This window comes from Ranitomeya variabilis, chromosome 6 (assembly GCF_051348905.1).
Source record: "Ranitomeya variabilis isolate aRanVar5 chromosome 6, aRanVar5.hap1, whole genome shotgun sequence".
Classification (NCBI taxonomy): Eukaryota; Metazoa; Chordata; class Amphibia; order Anura; family Dendrobatidae; genus Ranitomeya; species Ranitomeya variabilis.
Genome location: NC_135237.1, coordinates 523,448,433 through 523,473,961, shown reverse-complemented (window position 1 = coordinate 523,473,961; position 25,529 = coordinate 523,448,433). Strand labels below are relative to the sequence as shown.

General features: G+C 42.6%; 1 protein-coding gene across 1 annotated transcript in view; it reads left to right on the top strand.

Moving 5' to 3' along the window:
- The first annotated feature begins 4,839 nt into the window (after positions 1-4,839).
- The window catches only part of RSPO2 (R-spondin 2), a 176,227-nt gene continuing 155,537 nt past the window's right edge, over positions 4,840-25,529 (top strand). The window contains exons 1-2 of the mRNA XM_077271070.1: positions 4,840-5,356; positions 5,535-5,765. Of these exons, the coding sequence (XP_077127185.1) occupies positions 5,672-5,765 (94 nt within the window). The 5' untranslated portion in view covers positions 4,840-5,356; positions 5,535-5,671. The remainder of the gene's footprint in view (positions 5,357-5,534; positions 5,766-25,529) is intronic.

Genomic DNA, 25,529 nt, shown 5'->3' with positions numbered 1-25,529 from the left:
CATACAGTCTATATATATATATATATATATATATATATATATATATATACATATATATATATATACAGTATATATATATGTCAGTGAGACACATATATATATATTTCATACAGAGCTAGATAGCTTAAAAGCCGGTAATTCAGTTGTCGGCTTTTGCTATCTCCTTATCAAACCCGACAGGATATGAGACATGGTTTACATACAGTAAACCATTTCATATCCCTTATTTTTTTACATATTCCTCACTGCTAATGTTGGAAGTGTCTGTGTGCAAAATATGGTGGCTCTAGGTGTTAAAATAAAGGGTTAAATCACGGAAAAAACTGGCGTGGGCTCCCGCGCAATTTTCTCCGCCAGAGTGGGAAAGCCAGTGACTGAGGGCAGATGTTAATAGCCTAGAGAGGGACCAGGGTTATTGCCCCCCCCGGCTAAAAACATCTGTCCCCAGCCACCCCAGAAAAGGCACATCTGTAAGATGCGCCTATTCTGGCACTTAGCTTCTCTCTTCCCACTCCCGTGTAGTGGTGGGATATGGGGTAATAAGGGGTTAATGTCACCTTGCTAATATAAGGTGGCATTAAGCCTGGTTAATAATGGAGAGATGTCAATAAGACACCTATCCATTATTAATCCAATAGTAGTAAAGGGTTAATAATACAAACACACATTAAGAATAAAGTATATTAATGACATTCACATGGTGTTTTAAAATCGTTATTGTACGCTTAATCCACCTGAAGACTCTCGTTCTGTAAAAAAAAAAAAAACATAAAAAAGCAACAATATCCCATACCTCTCCAGCGTTCAGTCATGTCCCACGCTGTAAATCCATCTGAAGGGGTTAAATAAATTAGCAGCCAGGAGCCTGCTAATGCAGCTGTTGCTCCTGGCTGTAAAAACTTAGGAATGAATGGAATGCAGGGGAACGTAGCATCGCAGACTTGCGGTGATGCGCCCTCTGCTGGCATAAACTCATATGAACTCTAGCATGAGAAAATATTCAGAAAATTCCCACACTAGTGTTCATATGAGTTTATGCCAGCAGGGGGTGCCGCACCGCACGTCTACGATGCTACGTTCCCCTGCATTCCATTCATTCCCCAGTTTGTGCAACCAGGAGCAACAGCTGCATTAGCAGGCTCCTGGTTGTAAATGTATTTAACCCGGACGCTGGTCCGTGTGTAATCTGTATTTTTCTCGTAACCATAGACTTTCATTGGTGGATTTTTTGCCCAATATGTTGACAAACACAGCATGCTGTGATTTTCTCAGCCCGTAAAATACGGCTGCGAAATATACGGCAGATAGTAGCTGCCCCATAGAGAATCATTGGTCCGTGTTTACTGCATTGTTTTTGCGCCTCTCATATGTCCGTAAAACTCTCTAGTGTGACCCCGGCCTTAGGCTGTGTTCTCACAATGAGTTTTTGGTGATTTTTTTTTGCTACAAGTAACCTTATATTTTACTTACTGAGTGCAGAAATTGCACAGGAAATCTGTAACATCAAAAGTCCCCAAAATCTCTTCATTTGAGAGTAGCCTTTGTGGTAACCCCCCCCCCACACCCCCAAAACACTGAATAGTAAAATAAATGGTGACATATGATGAGCGTACAGTACTATCAGAAATGATGACATATGATGAGAGTAAAGTACTATCAGAAATGGTGACATATGATGAGCGTACAGTACTATCAGAAACTCAGAAATAGTAACTAATGATGAGCGTACAGTACTACCAGAAATAGTGACATATGATGAGCGGACAGCATTATCAGGAATGGTGACATATGATGAGCGTACAGTACTATCAGAAATAGTGACATATGATGAGCGGACAGCATTATCAGGAATGGTGACATATGATGAGCGTACAGTACTATCAGAAATGGTGACATATGATGAGCGTACAGTACTATCAGAAATGGTGACATATGATGAGCGGACAGTACTGTCAGAAATGGTGACATATGATGAGGGCACAGTACTATCAGAAATGGTGACATATGATGAGCGGACAGTACTGTCAGAAATGGTGACATATGATGAGGGCACAGTACTATCAGAAATGGTGACATATGATGAGCGGACAGTACTATCCGTAATGGTGACATATGATGAGCGTACAGTACTATCAGAAATGGTGACATATGATGAGCGGACAGTACTGTCAGAAATGATGACATATGATGAGCGTACAGTACTATCAGAAATGGTGACATATGATGAGCGGACAGTACTGTCAGAAATGGTGACATATGATGAGGGCACAGTACTATCAGAAATGGTGACATATGATGAGCGGACAGTACTATCCGTAATGGTGACATATGATGAGCGTACAGTACTATCAGAAATGGTGACATATGATGAGCGGACAGTACTGTCAGAAATGGCGACATATGATGAGCGTACAGTACTATCAGAAATGGTGACATATGATGAGCGGACAGTACTGTCAGAAATGGTGACATATGATGAGCGGACAGTACTATCCGTAATGGTGACATATGATGAGCGGACAGTACTATCAGAAATGGTGACATATGATGAGTGGACAGTACTATCAGAAATGGTGACATATGATGAGCGGACAGTACTATCCGTAATGGTGACATATGATGATGAGCGTACAGTACTATCAGAAATGGTGACATATGATGAGTGTACAGTTTTATCAGAAATGGTGACACATGATGAGCGGACAGTACTATTAGAAATGGAGACATATGATGAGCATACAGTACTATTAGAAATGGTGACATATGATGAGGGGACAGTACTATCAGAAATGGTGACATATGATGAGCGTACAGTACTATCAGAAATGGTGACATATGATGAGCGGACAGTACTGTCAGAAATGGTGACATATGATGAGGGCACAGTACTATCAGAAATGGTGACATATGATGAGCGGACAGTACTATCCGTAATGGTGACATATGATGAGCGTACAGTACTATCAGAAATGGTGACATATAATGAGCGGACAGTACTGTCAGAAATGGTGACATATGATGAGCGTACAGTACTATCAGAAATGGTGATATATGATGAGCGGACAGTACTGTCAGAAATGGTGACATATGATGAGCAGACAGTACTATCCGTAATGGTGACATATGATGAGCGGACAGTACTATCAGAAATGGTGACATATGATGAGTGGACAGTACTATCAGAAATGGTGACATATGATGAGTGGACAGTACTATCAGAAATGGTGACATATGATGAGCGGACAGTACTATCCGTAATGGTGACATATGATGAGCGTACAGTACTATCAGAAATGGTGACATATGATGACTCATCATTGATGAGTGTACAGTTCTATCAGAAATGGTGACACATGATGAGCGGACAGTACTATTAGAAATGGAGACATATGATGAGCGTACAGTACTATTAGAAATGGTGACGTATGATGAGGGGACAGTACTATCAGAAATGGTGACATATGATGAGCGTACAGTACTATCAGAAATGGTGACATATGATGAGCGTACAGTACTATCAGAAATGGTGACATATGATGAGTGTACAGTTCTATCAGAAATGGTTACACATGATGAGCGGACAGTACTATTAGAAATGGAGACATATGATGAGCGGACAGTACTATCAGAAATGGTGACATATGATGAGTGTACAGTTCTATCAGAAATGGTGACATATGATGAGCGGACAGTACTATTAGAAATGGAGACATATGATGAGGGGACAGTTCTATCAGAAATGGTGACATATGATGAGCGGACAGTACTATTAGAAATGGAGACATATGATGAGGGGACAGTTCTATCAGAAATGGTGACGTATGATGAGCTGACAGTACTATAAGAAATGGTGACATATGATGAGTGTACAGTACTATCAGAAATGGTGACATATGATGCGCGTACAGTACTATCAGAAATGGTGACACATGATGAGCGGACAGTACTATTAGAAATGGAGACATATGATGAGTGTACAGTTCTATCAGAAATGGTGACATATGATGAGCGGACAGTACTATTAGAAATGGTGACATATGATGAGCGTACAGTACTATTAGAAATGGTGACATATGATGAGGGGACAGTACTATCAGAAATGGTGACATATGATGAGCTGACAGTACTATGAGAAATGGTGACATATGATGAGCGTACAGTACTATCAGAAATGGTGACATTGATGAGTAGACAGTATTATAAAAATTGTGACATATGATGAGCATACAGTACTATCAGAAATGGTGATATATGATGAGTGGACAGTACTATCATAAATGGTGACATATGATGAGCGTACAGTACTATCAGAATGGTGACATATGATGAGCGTACAGTACTATCATAAATGGTGACATATGATGAGCGTACAGTACTATCATAAATGGTGACATATGATGAGCGTACAGTATTCTCATAAATGGTGACATATGATGAGCGTACAGTACTATCAGAAATAGTGACATATGATGAGCGTACAGTACTATCATAAATGGTGACATATGATGAGCGGACAGTACTGTCAGAAATGGTGACATATGATGAGCGTACAGTATTCTCAGAAATGGTGACATATGATGAGCTGACAGTACTATCTGTAATGGAGACATATGATGAGTGTACAGTTCTATCAGAAACGGTGACATGTGATGATGAGCGGACAGTACTTTCAGAAATGGTGACATATGATGAGCAGACAGCACTAGCAGGACAGACAGATTGATGCAGGGAACGCTGGAATATTCAGTATGCTGCACACTATGGAGGTCTGTGCGCAATGCAAGGGGTTCATAGGGTTAACACATGCAGTCATTTAATGCTATGTCAGATGGGCTGATCACAGGCAGGGTGTGCTGAAACTTGTAGTACTACAGGTACCCTACAAGGTGAAGGGTGGAGTGTCTCCTATTCCGACCTGCTAGACTCGGTGCCAGTGTGGGCATTTAGAGGGTTGGTGGTGAGCCCGGAGCGGCTGCCGGGAGCGGTGTAGGTGCAGGCTGTGCAGTGCTCACTGTGCTCAGGCAGGGGAGGGAGCAGGAGGAGGGGGAGGATCACCGTGCAGGGCATTGCTTTATTTAGGACTCCTGGATGCTGTTTGCGGAGGACCAGAGGACTTCATACATTACTGGAGCATCAGAGCTGCCTGCAGATCACCAGAGGAGGACCACAAGTCACACAAGACCTGACTGTCCACCAGCCACTCTGCTCCCTCTTTGGATGGAAATTGTCAGGATCCCAAATTGTTGCACCCCCAACTAGGATCCCAACCACTGGACCTCAGCTGGTCTCCAAACTTTCAGCACCCCATGTGCCCAGCCACCCACTGATGTGACCCTCAGGTCCCCGACGTTACAAGGTGAGTTCAGCCTGTGTCGCAGGTGGATGACTTTCCCTGGGACCCTTTAATGACTCCCCCTCCCTAATTAGGCAGATTAGTGCTTTAAAGAGATTTGTCCCAGGTGCTTAATTGGCTGATGGTGGGATAATGGGAGTCTCAGTGGTGGAAATGTCAATTCTTCTTTTTGTCCTTACAGGTTGCACTGATTTACCCCAGAGATGGAAGTTTGGATGAGTGCTTGGACCCTGTTCACACTCCTCAGTGTATAGTCTCTGCCCCCTCAGGACAGTCCCATTGATATCATTCCATTATTTGCTCTGATCACCTGCACAAATGCAATTCAGACTCTTTTCATTTGCTCTCATCATCCTGAACTGTGTGGATTACAGCCACTGCCAACCCAACCGCTGGAAGAGGAGCAAAAGAGGTCAGTGTTGGGGTGACACGGTTTTGGGGTCTGGCTGCGAGGATATGGGATCCCCCCCATACAGCGCTGAACCTGCCATATAGCCCCCATAGTGCTAATTCCATGGCTGCACTTCTGCTCCTACCATGGAAAGCTCAGGCTGCTCTTACTATGAGATGTAGCAGAGCTGAGCTGCTAATTGCCCACATCTGGCTCAGTGTGAGATGCTGCTGCCTGTAACCTGGCGGATCTATCCTAGCAGAAGAGTGCATTTCTCAGTGGGGACAATAGGTGGAGTATTGCCATGTAACAAGCTAGCATCTAGTGGGAATGCACTGGGATCACTGCTGGGACTTCTTATCATAGTCACATTTACACCCAAGAGCTAAATTCAGGAGGTGATGGATAGAAGCCTTAATAGTGTTGTCCACCTCTGGGAACAGTCCATTATTATTTTATTTTTTGCTTAAATGTATATATTTAAGGCTAATAATCATTTTTACACTTTAGTGCCATCACATTTTTTTTTTTTCACCATTTAGCGTTGTTTTCCCGTGCATTTAACTTCAGTGTGTTTTGTGGTCATAAATCAGCTGTGAGGAGCTCAGAGAAAAGTGTTAGGAACGCTCCCACTGGATTCTCAGTGTGAACTCGCTGATAGATTCTCTCTTGACGCATTCTGCAGCCAGTATTATACACTGTACGCGAACTTCCCACATTGACTTTTCGGCAAGGATATATATATATATATATATATATATATATATATTTCCGCTGCGTATATTTGAAAAAATTCAATTAACCTGTTGTACATGGCTTACGTAGCCTAATAGAAGGCAAATGGTGCAATATTTTTACCGAAACCCTATTGGGATGCGTTCCCGCATTGAAATTTTCATTAGTTTTTGATGTTGCAGATATTCTGCACCCATTAAGTTAAAATTCATGCAAAAGTGGAAAACCTTCTTTAAAAAATGTATGCAAGATTATTCCCTGTAAGATGGCATGTAATACTTCTATGTTTTGTGTCATCTGTCCTTGTGATTTTTTATTTTTTTTTCCTTCTGAGGATTATTCATATCTTCTTGAACCCTTTATTTTCTATTACGCCATCTTCTCCAGGTTATTTCCCCATAGGGAATAAGGCTACGTTCCCACGATGAGATTTTGTGGGTTTTTTTGAAAAAGAGAAAAAATGTACATAACCGCTTTTACTTAATGGGTGCAGAAAATCTGCAACATCGAAAGCTCAATGTGGGAACGTAGCCTAAGGGCAAGTTTTTTTGTTTTTGTTTTGTTGTTTTTGTTTTGCAGCAAAACCTGATCTCTTGGCAGAAATAAAGTACGTTTTTGAAGCAATTTTTGCTGCGGTTTTGGCATGCTAGATTTCTCTTGTGCATGCTGATGAAGTTTAGTGTTGGGGGGGAAAAAATGTCCTATTCTACAAAATAAGATTTTTGCAAAAAAACGCATCAAAATCTGATACCTGCATTTTTTTTTCACCACCCATTCAAGTGAGAGTATATCACTTCTTTCAGTGTTTTTTCACTCAATGTCCAAAAAACCATGCAAAGCACAAAATGTTGATGACAAAAAAAAGTGTGGTGGAGATTTCTGAAATCTCATAGGCTTTGCTGGTGCTCTAAAACGCAGCTGAAAATTAGCATAAAAACGCCCAGTGTGAACTTGGCCTTAAAGTGCTTGTCGCCTCTAAGTGATGAACCACCATATGAATGTAGCAGTGCTGGAATTGTCAGATTCTATGGAGCAACAAGCAATACTGTATGTAGGAGGCTCTTGCAGTCCCATCTAATAACACAGATAATCTGGTTTCATCTCCATAAATTATGACACCTTTAATTTTACTGTTATGAGTATGGAGAACCTAGTTTTTATTTCATGCACCCAAGTGTTTTTGAGGGATGTTTTTTTTTAGCTCCACTTGTATAGTGAAACTATATCCTCCTGTAGGGGCTACAAACCTCTCCAGTCTAGTTCTCTGGGAAGGTCACTGATGTGTAACTCTAAAAGTACCTATTATCTGCAGGTGGTTTTGTGTGGGGTGTACTTGCATATCACAGTAATATCCTACCATTGGCTTTATCTGTAAAGAATTGGTTCCAATATCCTATTTCTAGAGTGACCGTTAGGATCCCTGTTGAGTTTGAGAAGGAGGGTTCACAGTCCTCCATTTCTGGAGAAGAGGTGCTCACATATGTACAATGGCTATGCCGTTCCTCTGTGCTGCTCATGAAGATCCAAAGGAGAAATCCATTAGACAACATAAACCGTGGTAGACACCTCCTCTTCATCTTTAAACAGTGACCAGGCGTAATTATTAGAGTGAACTTGCTCAGATAGGGTGTTGTCAGAGCATGCTTGGGTGCTAACCGAATGACTTTGGTATGCTTGAAAAATATGCTCAAATCCCCACAGCTGTATGTTTTATGGCTGTCGAACACCTGCAAGACATGGAGCCGCAGGGACTCGAACATATTTTTCGAGCATGCCAAAGTCACTCGGTTAGCACCTGAACATGCTTGGATAGCACCTTATACCAGCCCCTTGGCACATCACTAGTCCTTATATTTAAGATTGGGATTTCGGAGGTTGTACTTCTACCAGTAGTTGATTGATGCCATGCTGTAAATCAGTGGTCCCCAACTCCGGTCCTCAAGAGCCACCAACAGGTCATGTTTTCAGGATTTCCTTAGCATTGCACAGGTGATGGAATTATTGCCTGTGCAGGTGATGCAATTATCACCTGTGCAATACTAAGGAAATACTGAAAACATGACCTGTTGATGGCTCTTGAGGACCGGAGTTGGGAACACTGCTGTAAATGTTGGTTGTAGAACCCCCCTTTTACTCATCGTGAAGCATGGCGGGTGGATTGACTAACGATGCACATGTGTAGTTAAGCTGAGCAATAATCAGATCTGTTGACTTGCCAATCGATCAAAGCTCCTTGGTTGTAGCAGCTACAAGTATCTAGATAAAATGAGATGTAAGGAATTTGTGACACTGTCCTTGTAGGAGTTCTATTTGGCAAAATCTGCTGTAGAGTCACTAAGGCTTTTCTTTGACGTTGATGGTCATGTAACTTTTTTATTTTTTTTTCGTTGCATTTCTTTGTGCAAACTGTATACTAAAGCTTGCAAAATTCTAAGAAACATTTCCCCTTCTAGTCCACCACACATTCTTAAAACTTGTGATGAAGCTTTTGGCTTTAGCGTAAAAACTCACAGAATCTCGATCTGAGGAAAAATGAAAAAAAAAATGATCCAAATCTGAATTTCATAGAAGTAACATGATCAAGTAATGCGTTGATGTGGTTTTTGAGATAGTGGAGGTCCCAGTTGGTAACTGTAGACTCTATTGGACTACGGTCTAGGCAGTCACTCTTAGATCACTATCGTGTTGTTCCCCTTTCCAACGAAATATTGCTTTTTCCCCATGAAGGTTTCTGTAATCACCTGCTAAATTAAATAAATAGATCTCGATGAAAGCTAGTTCTTTAGTTGAGTTTCTCTGGCAGGCTGTTCGGATAGAGGCAGTAAAAAAAAAAAAAAGGGAAAATCTACAAAGTAATATCTAAATGCTGTCCATAATTGTGAGCGAGGTAGGACAATGTCAAGGAACTGGCTTCTTGCATCCACATTTAAGTGTTTTGTATCATGGATGTAATTTCTGGAGCCAATATGGGGATGATCGAAGTTTGGAACATGTTCTCCATTGAAAGGTGACGGTGGCATGTGTCTGGGTATAGATGGCAAATATTTTATCTGCTTGGGTGGCCATTGTTAATCTCCTACAAAAGAAGTGTTCCTGCCTTAGAGAAGCAGCAAGTTCGTGTGGCGTTCCTGACAAACTCTACACGAGTCTGCTGCTGGGAATACTGTTGAATGCAAGGGGATCATTAATCTCAATGACCGAAGCCTCTGCTGCCAGCTTCAGTTCCCTCTGATGTTCAGATGAACACTCTACGTGAGCTCTACACGCCATGAGCTTTACACATTACTTAGCACAATACTGGAGAAATGTCTTTTTGCAGTTACGAAATATTTGGTGAATATTCATCTGTATGTAATAATCTGGTAGACTTGCATGAGAAATGGTGTCTGCTAAGATGTCAACTCTTGTGATGATATATTACATTGATCTAGATGGACTTAATATTTGTGGTTGCAGATTGACCTTGCATTTTGTGCTTTTCCAGTGTAGTGCCTCCAAGGGGCTTCAGTAACAAATACTGTAATACAAGGAATAGACAAGGAGGACTGTTGACATTTCTACATTGGTCATAGACCTACTCTATTGAGACCCCCCCCCCCCCCTTTTTTTTTGGGGGGGGTTTAAATTGTAGTTTTCGGGGATTTCTAGAGGTCAAATCATACACCCATCTGTAAAGCTAAGCTCTCCCTCATGTTCAACCCTCATTTGTCTAATAGGGGAAACCCATGATGAGTGACTATTTGTATACCAGAGTGAACTAATATTAGAATATATATTTCTCCTTTTTAAGTAAAGATTAGGGAATGTTAGGAAAAAATAAGCATTACTTATGACCCCTTTACTTTTCCATCACTATGGTGGTCCCTGCTTGTCCTGCAGTGATGAAGATTATTCAGTGTTCACAAGTCTGATAGACTCGACGTAATCTCTTTTAGAACAGGTGGGCACACCAGAGAGGAAGGAGAGAGAATAGATATGAAAATGCTCCCCACTAGAATTTATATCGGGAGTTTGTCTTAATATCCCAAAACAATATTTAGACTCTCCCCTCTCATGGTAGACTTTTTGATTTGTGAATTCCCTTTCGAATAGGGCAAGGTTGGCTTGACAATCTGGCTTTTCAATGGGCAGAGAAGATAGAGCTGCTGCCTTGAAAATATAAAGATTGGGCATTGCAGTGTCAACCTGCCCGATCCTCATCTGTGACTGCCGGGAAAGTTGGGAGGCTTCAATGTGCATCACATGGTCATCTGTTCACGTCAGAATCTTCAGCTTTGGCGCACTCTCATGTAATGTGTATGTGTGTTTAAACCCCAGCATAAAGATTAGCAGAGATAATTTACTTCATACGAAATCAGCCTGAGGCTTTTTTTTTTTTTTTTTTAAATCATTTCCTACTTTTCTCCCACTTAAAGAGAAAACCCCTTCAAACTTATTATAAGTAAATATTGGTTTCATGAGTTTGACGAGTCCAATACTGTGATATGACAATGGTAGAGGAAATGAAAACCTTAGCTCTTCTGAGCCATTTACCGAATAGAGAACATCATTTGTGCAACTCCATTGTTTCAGCACATTCCCCCATACAGCAGAATTACAAGTTGACATGGCTCTGCTCTTGTATAGGAAATCCAACTTCCACATTGGATATATTACTACATGTACCGTTCATTGGATTCACCAAAGGTGGTCCTGAGGTGTAGTCTGAGTAGACATTGCACGTAATGTAGGTGGCACCCGACCTGTTTTGATGACTTCACCTTCTCCTCACCCCCCCCCCCCCCCACTCCACTTCCCAATTTTTTTATTTTTTTTTAAGGTCTTTGTAGTCCAAGACTCCTGCATTGAACATTCAGGTAGCCACATTGATGATGCTCATAAACCATTCTTAATTCCTAGGCTTGACTTGGCTCAATCAGTTAACCTCTTCTTACTACTGATTGAATTCATGTAACTTTAAATGTATGGAACTTCGAATCCTTTCTTGAATGTGAGGAGTTAATGTATCGGCGTTCCTTCAAATGTCATAGCCATTAACCATAAACGCATCTTTCTGAAGTTGCCAAAGCGAGCAAATTGAAGACTTTTCGAACAAAGCAACGTATATGTCCTTTGCGGGTTCTTGCATAAGTGACAATAAACCTTTTTGTCTTTCGAAAAGCCTGAAAAGACTTGGATTTCTTACATCTTAGATGAAGCTAGGCATCTACTCAATTAAAATATCATCACGACAATTCTCATTTTGTTTCCTTGGACCGTATGGAGAATGTCTGTCTGAACATCTCAGCTGTATGGGAATTCTTTGTTCTTTTCTCATTAAAGTGGTACAAGCAGCTTTTAAGCCTCCTTTCTGGCTCTACCTTGAGCCTTCCTGATTTTTAGGCTAATGCATTAGGTCTGCTAGTTCCAAGTCGTGACGGAACAATGATTTACAGTAGTAATAATGGAGCTGTGTAAGATTTAGTAATGTCTTATGATGTGTATGTAGCATCAATAGACTCTTTGGGGTTTGACGTTGAAGTAAAACCATTAGTTTGCAGATTTTGCTGGCATGAGCACAACGCTTTAAATAATGTCTGAGACTTTTTTTTGTGGGGGGGTGGGGTGGTGAAGCAGACCTGACTTGTGGTCTCAGCTGGTAGGTTGCATCTTTTAGAAATGTTCTCATCCCTTGGGCACAAAAGGAATATTCACAAAGGTAACTGTGCCATAATATTTGGCTAAATTGTTTTGCTTGACTATTTTGAAATAGGGATTTGGCTTTTGATGGGTCCTAAAATGTACCATATTTAGTAAAAGGTTATACCCCTCCAAGGTCAGCCAACATGATTAATGCAAGAAACCGTTGTCTGCTCAACTCAAATTTTCAGGACAGAATTTGTCTTCTCTGGCATCTTTTCTGGCCTCCAAGTTCCATTTATTCTGATTTCTGTAAAGTAGGCTCACCATGTCAATCTCTAGCGGTGCTGTGATTCCACAGGTCATCTGGCTTACACTTGCAGGCTCCCGATGCTACTGTACCTGTCCATTGTGTCACTTTAGACCAGACTAGTTATAGGACTTCTGCACATGCCTGGGAGCTGTCCTATAAAAAAGAAAAGCAGAGAAAGAATAGACTGAGTTACTGTGCCTACAAGAGCATGTGTTCTTCTTGGATCCTGTGTGTCCACACAGTAGAGTGAAGGGGCCCTGAGTGAAGAAGTATCTGTAGAATAGTAGATTTTAAATGATGTATCTGTTATTCTGACTCCATAGCTAGGCTGTGAGTGTGAGCCTCTTTAGGCAGCGTTTCTGTGGATGTCTATATTGAACCAGTACTCCTACCAAGAACTTTATCAGATAGCTTAACTCTGCTGCAGAGGCATGTATGAAGATTCAGAAGAGGTTTATTCTCAGGCTGAATTCTTGTCTTATGCACAATATTAACAGCAGGAGCTTCAGTAGATGAAAAGACCATTCTGAAACAGAGGTGAACCTGGAAAGATGGCTGACAAACATTAACTGGGGAAGATAGGAGAGATTACTTGCATCAGAGCTAGGATATAGGGAGAGAAGGGACAAACTTCCAAAGGCAAACTGATTACGTGACAGTGTAACAGCTATACAATGATGAAACAAAATTGCCAAACCATTAACATCTTTTTAATGACATGTCATTATTTTGGCCCTACATATTGGTTTAAAGTAGGCAAGCCAAGAGGTTCCTTACAAAAATAGAAAACTTTCCAATAAGCCCGAAGTCTTGATTGGTCCCACCACAGAACCGTTTTTATAGTCTAGTCTGGTTTATCCATTAGTAGGAACAACTTTGTTCTGTTAACACTAGTATTGGGGACTCGGAGCAATTGTTGGTTTGATACTTTCTTCTCAGATTCAGAAGTTTAGCCGGCAATATATTTGGAGGCTCTCCCTTCACTAAGGAGAACCTTTGATTCTGGGACAAGTCTATTGCATCCAATGTGCAGTGTAATATCTAGATTTATTCGGACTCCCATGACAGCACCACGAGAGAGGGGATCCGCCCCTTTAGGAACAGGAAACCCACAGATACAAAAGGGCGGCACCTCTCCCATGCATCAGTTGGTTTCCTGTTCCTAATGGGACGGGATCCTGCAGATTTTACAAAAGGATCCCAGGCCGGCCGGCCGACTCAGGTAGCGAGGGGGTCTCCTACCTCGGCCGGTGCGGTGTTCCTGGAAGATGTCGCGATGGTCCTGGCAGGACTGCATGCCGGCGGCATTTCAGCAGGGAGCGGTCACCAGTGGTGTCCTGTCTCCAAGGCAGCGCTAGGTGAGTATGTCCCCTGTCCTTCTGTGGTGGCCGGGGTCTCGGTTTGCGGCGGCGCTTGGGGACGCCACCCGGGGGGTGCTGCGGCTCTGTCCGGCGTCCTCGCCGCTCTGAGCGCTGATGGAAAGCGCTGGGAGACCGGGTGACGTCGGGGGGAGGAGCCGGCAGTCACTTCCGGGTCTCCAGGGTCCTGCGCATGCGCAGTGCATCCAAGATGGCGGCGCCCACCGGTGTAGCGTCGCCGGCGTTCTGAGCCCCACGGTTTACCGCCTGCACCAGAAGGAGGCCTGTATAATCAAGCAGGGGAGCGCTGAGTACAGCTGCTGACCGGAGGAGGGGCTATAAAGAGAACTCCGGATCGTGATCCCTTGCTTCTGGCCTCATATTTGGAGAAGATGGAGGACGAGCACGTGCAGGTGCTGGAAGAGGTATCCCAGAAGCCCAAAGAGAAGGATCGCGACAAAAGGAGTAGTGAGTCTGGCCACAAAAGCTCCTCCAGACAGGGGTCTGGAGCATCAGCCAGGAGAAATCCCCCTCGTATTCCGGTACTTTTTCTTGGGCAGCGCTGGTAAGTGATCTTCGTGAAAGTTCACTCAGTAACATGATTCCCCTCATATGTTCCATTATAGGGGAAGAAATGTGCCGGGAAGGCGAAACACAGGGAATGTGGAATCTGCGGGGTTCCCCTACCTGATTCGTGCCCTAAAAAGTTATGTGGCCCCTGTATACAGCAGACGGTGAGGTCTCAGTAAAGGGGAGAGGGGGAGAGCATTATATCTACAGGGATTAGATTGCTTTACTTACCCCCCTCAGGTGGCGGAGGAATCCCTTACTATGACCACCAGCTTAAAGGAGATGATCAGGATGGAGGTCAGACAATCCTTAAAGGGTTTTTCTCAAGGAGGAAGCTCTAAATCCAAAGCTCCGTTACCCTCCGATTCTTCAGTAGAAGAGGATAAGGAGGAAGTTTTTTCGGATTCGGCTGCGTCATCCTCTTCTTCAGATGAGGACACCGCCCGCTTCTGTCTACCCCTCGAACGAGTGGATAAATTAGTCAAGGCGGTCAGAGGAACGATGGGCATAACGGAACCGAGACCCCAACTTTCCAAGGAGGAAATAATGTTCAGTGGGTTGGAGCAGAAAAAACGCCGAGTCTTCCCGCTCAATGAAAAAATCCAAGCTCTTATCAATAAAGAGTGGAAAAAACCTGAAAGGAAGGGTTCCTTGCCCCCAGCGCAGAAGCGCAGATATCCGTTTGATGATCCTGCGGTCACCAACTGGGAGAAAGCCCCTAAGTTAGATGCGGCAATAGCCAAGGTGGCCAAACGCGCCTCTCTCCCCTTTGAGGACATGGGGACCCTTAAGGACCCCCTTGATAGAAAAGCGGATACTTTTCTGAAAAGTACCTGGGAGATGGCGGCCGGTTCTTTAAGGCCTGCGGTGGCTTCAACCTGTACAGCCAGATCAATGATGGTCTGGTTGGAACAATTGGAGACTCAATTAAAAGAGGGTGCATCAAGGGATTCTATCCTAACTGCCTTACCACTGATCCAAGAAGCAGCCGCTTTCTTATCTGATGCGTCTATTGACTCTGTCAAAATGGCTGCTAGGGCAGCTGGTCTCTCGAATGCGGCCAGAAGGTCTCTTTGGCTGAAATGCTGGCCAGGCGACATACAGTCAAAATCAAAACTCTGTATCATTCCATGTAAAGGAGAGTACCTATTCGGGCCCACCTTAGACGATCTCCTAGAGAAAGCGGGAGATGACAAAAAGAAGTTCCCCAACCTGCTGGGGTCCTACCGTCGTCCCTTTAATAAAAGAAGGTTCGGTCGCGGAGGGAAGCGTACCTTTTCACCTTCGAGGGATCGGTCTAGGTGGGACGACAGACGTAGACGAGGTACAGGATATATGTTCCGTCGTTCCTCAAAAGAAAGGAAGAAGGAGGACAAATGACTAGGAACCCCGGTGGGGGGCAGACTTTTACATTTTGGTTCAGAATGGTCAGAGATCACGAATAGTGTCTGGGTGCAAGATACTATTTCTCGAGGCCTTACTCTTGAGTTTTGCCATACCCCACGGGATAAATTTATGTTAACGCCCTTACGTTCTAATCCCCTAGAGCAATCTGCTCTAGAAGAAGAAGTTTGGTCTCTCTGTTCCAAAAATGTTCTCACACAGGTTCCAGAGGCTGATAGAGGGAAAGGATTCTATTCTCCCTTGTTTCTTATTCAGAAACCGGATAACTCATATAGGACCATTATAAATCTCAGACATCTTAATAGTTTTTTGGTTAAGCATACCTTTAAGATGGAATCCATCAGCTCGACAATAAAGATACTATTCAAAAACTGCTTCATGGTGGTAGTCGACTTAAAGGATGCCTATTACCACGTACCTATTCATGTGGATTTCCAGCAGTTCTTGAGGGTAGCAGTATTAATGGGAGGAGTTATTCATCACTTTCAGTATAGAGCTCTTCCTTTTGGTATAACATCAGCCCCTAGAGTATTCACAAAAATAGTGGCAGAGGTGATGGCCCACTTACGAGAATCTAATGTCCTTATTGTCCCATACCTTGACGATTTCCTCATAATAGGTAACTCGGTAGAACACTGTTTGTCCCAACTAAATCTAACTAAGGTTACGCTGGAACACCTAGGCTGGATAATTAATTTTGAAAAATCTCGATTACAGCCTCAAAAAATTCAGAAGTTTCTGGGCTTATTGCTAGATTCAACTACACAGCAGTGTTATCTCCCGGAAAACAAACTATCTCAGATTCAGCATCAGGTACTAAAAGCAGTAAATACACCCTCTATGACCCTGCGACAAGCTATGTCCCTGTTGGGGTCCCTCACATCGTGCATACCAGCGGTAAGGTGGGCACACTTTCACACTAGATCCCTCCAAAAAGAGATTTTGGTTAAGGATAGGATATTGAGGGGTGTATTAGAAGAAAAAATAACGCTGGAACCAGCAACTCTCAAATCCCTAAGTTGGTGGCTGGATAGGGATAATTTGTCAGCGGGTGTTCCCTGGATGATAGACGTATCCCGGGTTGTGACTACGGATGCCAGCTCCTCAGGTTGGGGGGCTCACATGGATGACATCGTAGTGCAAGGCCAATGGGAACCATACTCATCGTCCTCTTCCAATCAGAGAGAATTGTTAGCAATCGAATTGTCAGTTAAAAACCTCCTCATGTATCTGCAGGGCCACCACGTCAGGATCCTTTCAGACAACCGAGTAGCAGTCTCCTATATAAATCATCAAGGAGGGACACGCTCCGAGGCTCTGATGCAGATCACAGATCGTCTCCTCCGGATGGCAGAAGAGAATTTACAATCTTTGACTGCTCTGCACATCACAGGAAGAGACAACATAAAAGCGGACTTTCTCAGCCGCAATGTGCTAAAGCAAGGAGAATGGTCTCTAAACGGAGACATCTTCAGACAGATTGTACGCTTGTGGGGTCAACCGGTAGTGGACCTATTTGCCACAAGGGAAAACAAAAAAGTAAAAAACTTTTGTTCCCTAAATCCCAGGGAGAATCCACTGGCAGTGGACGCATTCCTCATAAAATGGGATTTTTCTCTGGCCTACGCCTTCCCGCCACTGAACCTACTACCTCTAGTGGTGAGGAAGGTCAGAGAAGATTGTGCGAGACTCATTCTGATTGCTCCCTTTTGGCCCAGGAGAACCTGGTTTTCATGGCTCAGGAGGATGTCAGTGGGCGATCCCTGGGTACTTCCAGATATCCCAAATTTGCTCTCCCAGGGGCCGATACTCCATCCACAAGTGAAGGGGCTTCATTTGACGGCTTGGAGTTTGAGCGGTCATTATTAGAAAATAAAGGCTTCTCTCCTAAATTAGTCGATACCCTTTTAAGGAGTAGAAAGCCAATAACAACAAGAATCTACTCCAGAACCTGGAGAAAGTTCTTAACTTCCTCAGAATTCAATATTAATGACGGTGTACCAATAACTCAAATATTGGAATTTTTGCAAAGAGGGTTAGAGTTAAAACTCTCCACAAGCACATTAAAAGTACAAATTTCTGCACTTGGGGCTTTGTTCTCATGTAATATTGCGGGAAACTACTGGGTGTCGAGATTTATTAAGGCGGTCGGTAGAATTACACCGCTTTATAGAAACAAAATGGTACCTTGGGATTTAAACCTTGTCCTTTCTTCTTTGACAAAACCCCCTTTTGAGCCGTTGAATGAAGCCTCAGTCAGGATGTTGTCTCTTAAAACAGCTTTCCTAATAGCTATAACATCAGCTCGCAGAATAGGAGACATCCAGGCGCTCTCTAGAAATCCCCCGTATACAGAATTTCTTCAGGATAGAGTCATCCTTAGACCAGACCCAGCCTACTTACCAAAAGTAGTATCACAGTTTCACAGGTCGCAGGAAATAATTTTACCTTCATTTATCCCTAATCCTTCTAACCCTAAAGAAAGGGAGCTCCATACCTTAGATGTCAGGAGATGCCTTCTTCAATATATCTCGGTCACTAATGATTGGAAGAAGGACAATGCGCTATTCCTGTCCTTCCAAGGTCCAAGGAAAGGGGCTAGAGCATCTAAGTACATACTAGCTAAATGGATTAGGGAGGCTATCTCTCTTGCTTACACGACAGGTGGGGGTCCGGCTCCGCAGAATCTGAGGGCACATTCCACCCGAGCCATGGCGTCATCCTGGGCAGAGAGGTCTGGAGTGTCGGTCGACCAGATATGTAAGGCGGCCACATGGTCATCCCCTTCCACCTTTTTCAAACACTATAGATTGGACTTGGGGTTCTCCTCAGATCTCACCTTCGGGTTAAGGGTGCTACAGGCTGTGGTCCCTCCCTAAAAATGTCTTACATCTCTGTAAATCTCTCGTGGTGCTGTCATGGGAGTCCGAATAAAGCATTAAGCTACTTACGGGTAGCGGCATTTTTCGGAGGCCCATGACAGCACCCTTAGTTCCCTCCCTTTTTCACATGGGGTTATTAATAACTAAATAATTTAAAGAAGAGATGTTATCTTCTCACGTGTGTTACTTTATTAAAGTCATTGTGTTTAATTGTATGCAATATTGTGTTTGCTTGTCATTAACTGCGGTTAGTCCTCTCAGGCTCTGTAATCCAACTGATGCATGGGAGAGGTGCCGCCCTTTTGTATCTGTGGGTTTCCTGTTCCTAAAGGGGCGGATCCCCTCTCTCGTGGTGCTGTCATGGGCCTCCGAAAAATGCCGCTACCCGTAAGTAGCTTAATGCTTTTGTCAAAAAGCCAAAGGCTGACCTGCAAAAATGTGGCTTAATAATTGTCAGTCAGTTGATGATCATTAATGTGAACGATCTGGCCATCAATGTATCAGAATAAACTGGAAAGTTGAGACTTCTGGTAAAATGCCCCAATTAAGCTTATTGCGACATGCCCGTCATCTGGGGTTTCTAATTGAGCCTTTACATATAGCCATGTGGATGTGTCATCTACTTTCGTTACTAACTAGTGCCTCTTGCGACATGTGTATATATTTCATGTGTTTTCTTTGGCCCCATGACTACTTGGCCTGTTTCAGACAGACATATTAGTCATCCATTATATACGGATTGAAATACAGTACTCATGTGAACCAAAAGCGCAGCATGTAATACTTTACGGACATCAATACGTCCATCAAAGCCTATTGGAAGTGTTTAAAATACAGAAGCATCTATTTGCATTTTGCTAAAAAAAAAAAAAAAATAGCAATGAAAAATACAGATGCAAATATTGTTAAAATATTGATGCATTCTGCTTCATTACACATCCGTGTTGCGGATGCATATTACAGACGTATAAAATACGTTTAAGGGAGGCCTTAGAGTCCATCTCCTGTGCATGTTTTGATTTGTTCCTTTGCTAACTACATTACTACAACAAGGTATCTAGATAAAATTAATTGTTTTAACAGGCGATCTCTCGCCTAGCTGAATAGCAAGGAAAAAAAGAAAATTGTTGGCTCATCCTCTATGCAGGTCAAGTTCAATGGTAGATTAAAAATAGTAAATTCACAACTGTCAGAATGGAATAGTATAGATAGAGCAAAAGAAAAAAAATGGTGTGGGGTCCCCCATATTTTTCTTAATTAACCAGCTTAGGAAAAGCTGGCAGGGGCTGATGTTTATAGTCTAGGAAGGGGGTAATAAACATGGGGTTTCCCAGTCTATTAATATCAGCTCACAGCGGTCTACTTGGCCTTTAATGGAAATGATTGCTCCCCCCCCAAAAAAAAAAATAAAACAAATGTATGGGTCCCCCCATTTTTAATAACCAGCAAAGGCTAGAAAGACAGCTGCAGACTGATATTAGCAGCCTAGGAAGGGGCCATGGATATTGGGTCCCTCCCAGACTAAGAACCTCAGCCCTCTCAATCACACCAGAAATGGTGCATCCATTAGATGCGCCCATTATGGCACTTGGCCTCAGCTCTTCCCACTTTCCCTGGTGCAGTGGCAATTGGGGTAATAGTATTTGGGTTGATGTCAGCTGACATCAAGCCCAGGGGTTAGTAATGGAGAGGCATCTATAAGAGATCCTGACTACTAATCCCGTCAGTTTAAATTTAAAAGGAAAAAACACACTCACACAGCAAAGTCCTTTTATTTAACCAAAAAAACCCAACCATCTTTTTTACCCATTCTTTAATACATAAAGAAAAATTTTAATAACAAAAATCCTCATCTGTCTGCCAATAATGCATGTGTCCTGCGACGAGCCCAGAGTTCAGCTCATCACGGGACATATGACTTATTGGCGGATAGGTGAGGTTTTTTTTTAATATATATTGGTAAAATGGGGTCGCGGAGTCTTTTGTTCAAATAAAGGACTTTGCTCTGTGTGTGGTTTTTAAATTAAACTGACGCGGTTAGAAATGGAGGTGTCTTAGACATCTCTCCATTACTAACCCCTGGGCTTAATGTCCACTGACAATTCAAAGTTGACATCAACCCCAATACTATTATCCCACTTCGCCCATCCTCAGCTCTTCCCACTTACCTGTGTGTATTGGCATCTAATGAATGTGCCATTTCTGGGGTAGCTAAGGGCTGATGTTCTTAGTCTGGGAGGGGATCAATAACCATGGACCCTTCTTAGGCTGTTAAGATCAGTCTGCCTAGCCTTTGCTAGTTAGGGTGGACCCCACATCAAGGTCACCCCTTGTTAATAGCCAGTAAAGGCTAAATACAACTATGTGAGCTGATAGTAATTGCCTGGGAAGCTCCATGTTGTATTGTTTTCATTGTCTGTACAAGTTCCTGCTTAATTGGAATGTGTTAGCACTTTTTGTGAGCAGACCCCAAGTCCTAATTCAAAGGATTGTCCCAACACCAAAGGTGAATTTCATATGGACAGTCTAATTTTAATAACTGAACCAGTTTTCTAATATACTTTAATGAGAAATTCCACACCATCCACTCTCTAATCTAACTTCCGATGATGTTTAGTGATTGTGAAACAAGTCATCAGGGTTCCAGGGCTGCGCTCAATGCCCCCCCCCCCCCAACTGCTGTCGCCACCCTAAAATGGTGAGTCATTAGTGATGTCTTTCAGGGGCTGGGCTAGTCACTGAGCATTCGCCAGTTGCCAACTACGACATATGTTCTCATTGCACTCACTCGCAAGGTCTAAAGGTACCGTCACATTAAGCGACGCTGCAGCGATAGCGACAGCGATGCCGATCGCTGCAGCGTCGCTGTTTGGTCGGTGGAGAGCTGTCACACAGACCGCTCTCCAGCGACCGACGATGCCGAGGTCCCCGGGTAACCAGGGTAAACATCGGGTTGCTAAGCGCAGGGCCGCGCTTAGTAACCCGATGTTTACCCTGGTTACCAGCGTAAAAGTTAAAAAAACAAACAGTACATGCTCACCTGCGCGTCCCCCAGCCTCTGCTTCCTGACACTGACTGAGCGCCGGCCCTAACAGCACAGCGGTGACGTCACCGCTGTGCTTTCACTTTCAGTTTAGGGCCGGCGCTCAGTCAGTGTCAGGAAGCAGAGGCTGGGGGACGCGCTGGTGAGTATGTGCTGTTTGTTTTTTTAACTTTTACGCTGGTAACCAGGGTAAACATCGGGTTACTAAGCGCGGCCCTGCGCTTAGTAACCCGATGTTTACCCTGGTTACCAGTGTAAAATATCGCTGGTATCCTTGCTTTTGCTGTCAAACATGGCGATACACGGCGACCTAGCAACCAAATAAAGTGCAGACCTTCTAGCAGCGACCAGCAATTTCACAGCGGGATCCAGATCGCTGCTGCGTGTCAAATACAGCGATATCGCTATCCAGGTCGCTGCAATGTCACGGATCGCTGGCGATATCGCCTAGTGTGACGGTACCTTTAGGAGTATTGACAAGCTGGCAGGAGAGCACACTGTCAATACACATTAGAAACAAGCTAATGTGGAAAGGAAAGATAAGACCTGCTCCTGACATGAACTTAACCACATTGAAACGAGTCATCATCAGTGCCGTCAGGTGTCAGTAGTAGGGTAGTCCTTGTCTTTGTCCTCCCTACTTGCCCCATTCTCTCGTTTCAATTTATTAATTTATATTAGCGCTGGTGAGGGAGCGCAATGTTGGCGCACATACAAAAGATTATAGAACAGGGGGCGCATAGTTGGCATGCTTCAGAATTAATCTCAGTAGAGCGGTGACTACCTCCGCCCCGGAGGCAGACTTCACTGACTCTTCCTTTCAGGGTTGTAACAGCAGCTGGGGCAGTGACCACAGCCTTAGCCACACCCACGCTCAATGAGGACTAGTTTGAGAATCCCAAGTGCATGTTGGGCTACACAAATAAAACTTTTAGGCTGGAGTCACAACAGCGTATAGCATCTGATGCCAGAGCTAATGACCACCCCCAGCTCCTGCTCTGCTGTGAGCGGGAGCCGAAAGTCATGCTACTGTGCTCCGATCCTCTTGCAGGAGCGAATCATAGCCCAGCTGCGGAGGAGATGGAGAAGGTAATTTCTTCATCTCCTCAGCTGTCGGTGTATATCGCAATGCACTCGGGTGATATCAGAGTGCAGTCTGATGGTTCACATGCACCCATAGACTTGCATGGAATTGAGAGAGCGGAGTCTCGCTGCCAATCACAGCATGCTGATGAATCGGCATGAGAAAATAATCGCAGATCTGAGCTGCCCCATAAGTATAAGGCTGCCGTCACACTAGCAGTATTTGGTCAGTATTTGTAAGCCAAAACCAGGAGTGGAGCAAATAGAGGAAAAGTATAATAGAAACACATCACCACTTCTGCATTTATCACCCACTCCTGGTTTTGGCTTACAAATACTGATGTAAAATCCTGACCAAATACTGGCAGCCTAATACTGGGCAGAGTGCTAAGAGATTGTCTTCTCTCATAGGCCTCGGTCGTGTTATGCGGTAGTGGTACTCCGACCTAAGAGATTGGTGGGGACTATTTAATCTAAGTAAATTAGAAGATTAAGTTTATTACATAGACCTTTCTGAAATTCACGTTTTGGTTTCTGACGACACAACCACTTTTAATTAAAGCAAAAAATAAAACATCTCTCAGGTTTACAAAACTCAGAGGAGCGATTTCCTGAATCGTCTTCTGCTCGAATATTTTTTTTTTTTAATTTTTTTTCCTGACCACCACATAAATTTGCAGTGTGACTGTACCCTTTAATGGTGTGAAAAACTTGCATAAAATACAATAAGTATGTGCAAAGAATCCAAATGATCAACAAAATTCAGCTTATGCCATACGCGTCTAGTTTCAGCAAAAAGGACGGTAACGTACAGTTATCAGTTTAATACATTTCCAGAAGGAAAAAAGTGTTCCAAAATTGAGATTACATAGGTGACACAAGTCTGTATGAAAGAGAACTTGTGTGGCGAGTTGACCTCTTTAATAGAAGACTAACCTAAATTTGTCAACTTTATTCCCATCAAATTCAGATTTTATTGCCCTATTGTGGCATATCGCTAGCATTACGTTTTTGATTTCTTATTTTCTGAATTAATTTGTTTAAAAAAAAAAAAAAAAAAAAAAAAAAAAGATACTTAACAGTAAAAAAATGACTGTTAGAAAATGATCCATATGGTCCATCATGGGTACAAAGTGACTAAGAAAACTTAATCAAAAAGTTGACAAACGGCTTTAAGTGCCTATTTCTTTGACAGGGGTGGGGTGACAAGTGTCCGAAATGTAATCTGTCCTAATATAATTCTCTCTCAAACATTCTGGTTTACTAAATTTCACACTTCAACTTTTACTCTACATCTGGGTAAGAAATTCTTCGATTTGGGAATGCATGTTCAAAATGTCTTTCAACCAACATCTAATTGTCTGACTGTTATTGGTAACCAGATCGTTACTTACCTGCACTTTTAAACTTTTTATTTATTTATTTTCGGGCTCGTCATAAACCTTGCAGTACTTGCACGTACCGACCTCTCGTAAAATGCCCTAGCAAAACGGTTTATACAATTTAAGGTCTCGTAAATTTTTTTTTTTTTTTTTTTTTTGAGTAACTAAAACATTAGATTATAAAGTGATTTTTATTTTGAAGTTGTTCCAACAGATGTTTTGTAGAATTCTAAACTTTCTTTTTCTTTTTTTCTTCTCCGGCTTGAATTTGATTGCAAATGCTTAAAAGTGACCTGACAATCTGTGCCAACAAAGGGTATACTGTGTCTTTAATTAAATGTGGAACTACTTAAAGTGCTGGCTAGACGGTGAAGGGTGATAGATGCTTTACTGCCCGGCTTAAGTATTTGTATTGAGTGAGAGAAATGAATAGAGATCTAACCCGACTTGTGTGAATTGTCCCATTTACAATAACCTAAGCTGGTTTTAATTGATCTCCTACCAAACCGAACAAGTGGATTAACCAAAGGAGCATGGGTTGAATCTGCTCAATGGTGGACATTTGATTACTTTGCGAAAAGCCCCTCAATATTTATGGTAAGCACATTCACGGGTGGGTATACACTGTCAACATTTTCTCTTCTCACTTTGTCTAAATCCCTACTTGATTTCCCTTCTTTTATTTGAGTTATTAGGAACTTTTTTCTTTTTTTTTTTTTAAAGGAATTTGGGGAACAAAAGTTTTTCATTTGTCTGCAAGGCCAACGGAAGACGATTCAATTTGTAGGGATTGTATCCATTGGTAATGACAAAAAAATGATTTTTTTTTTTTGCTTTCTTTGTAAAGAGTCTTTCCCGTCCTTCAAAATTCAGGGGAAAGAATGATTATGTTCAATGGCTGTTTGATCAAATCAGGAGATCGGTTGCAAATTTTGGGGCTGATTTTTACTAAAACTTTCTAACTTTTTTGGTGCATTTACACTGGCCGATCCATGGCTGTTGAACTGCTGCAATAGCCTGTTTTTAGATGGGCAAAACTGTACATCCATCTGCACAGAATGATTTTTTAATAATGATTCTTCTGTGTGTATAGAATATCCTTGTTCTCAGCAGCACATGCCCTGTTGATACAGAAAGATGTGCTGCCAAGAACCATTATTCCTTATACACACTTGAAAAATTCTTCCACCTGAAGGACAAGAATCATTCATCGGATAATTTGGTACACTTCAACTTATCTACTCTTAAGTGGCTCATGTTTAAGAAATTTGGTGCATCTTCAGACTTTAACATAAATTTCCACCTCTGCCAGTTGGCTTACGTTGGTTATCCAAAGTCTATGCCAAATTTTGGCTCCATTTTAGTTCACATTATTGCCGTTATAGGGCATGTCTTA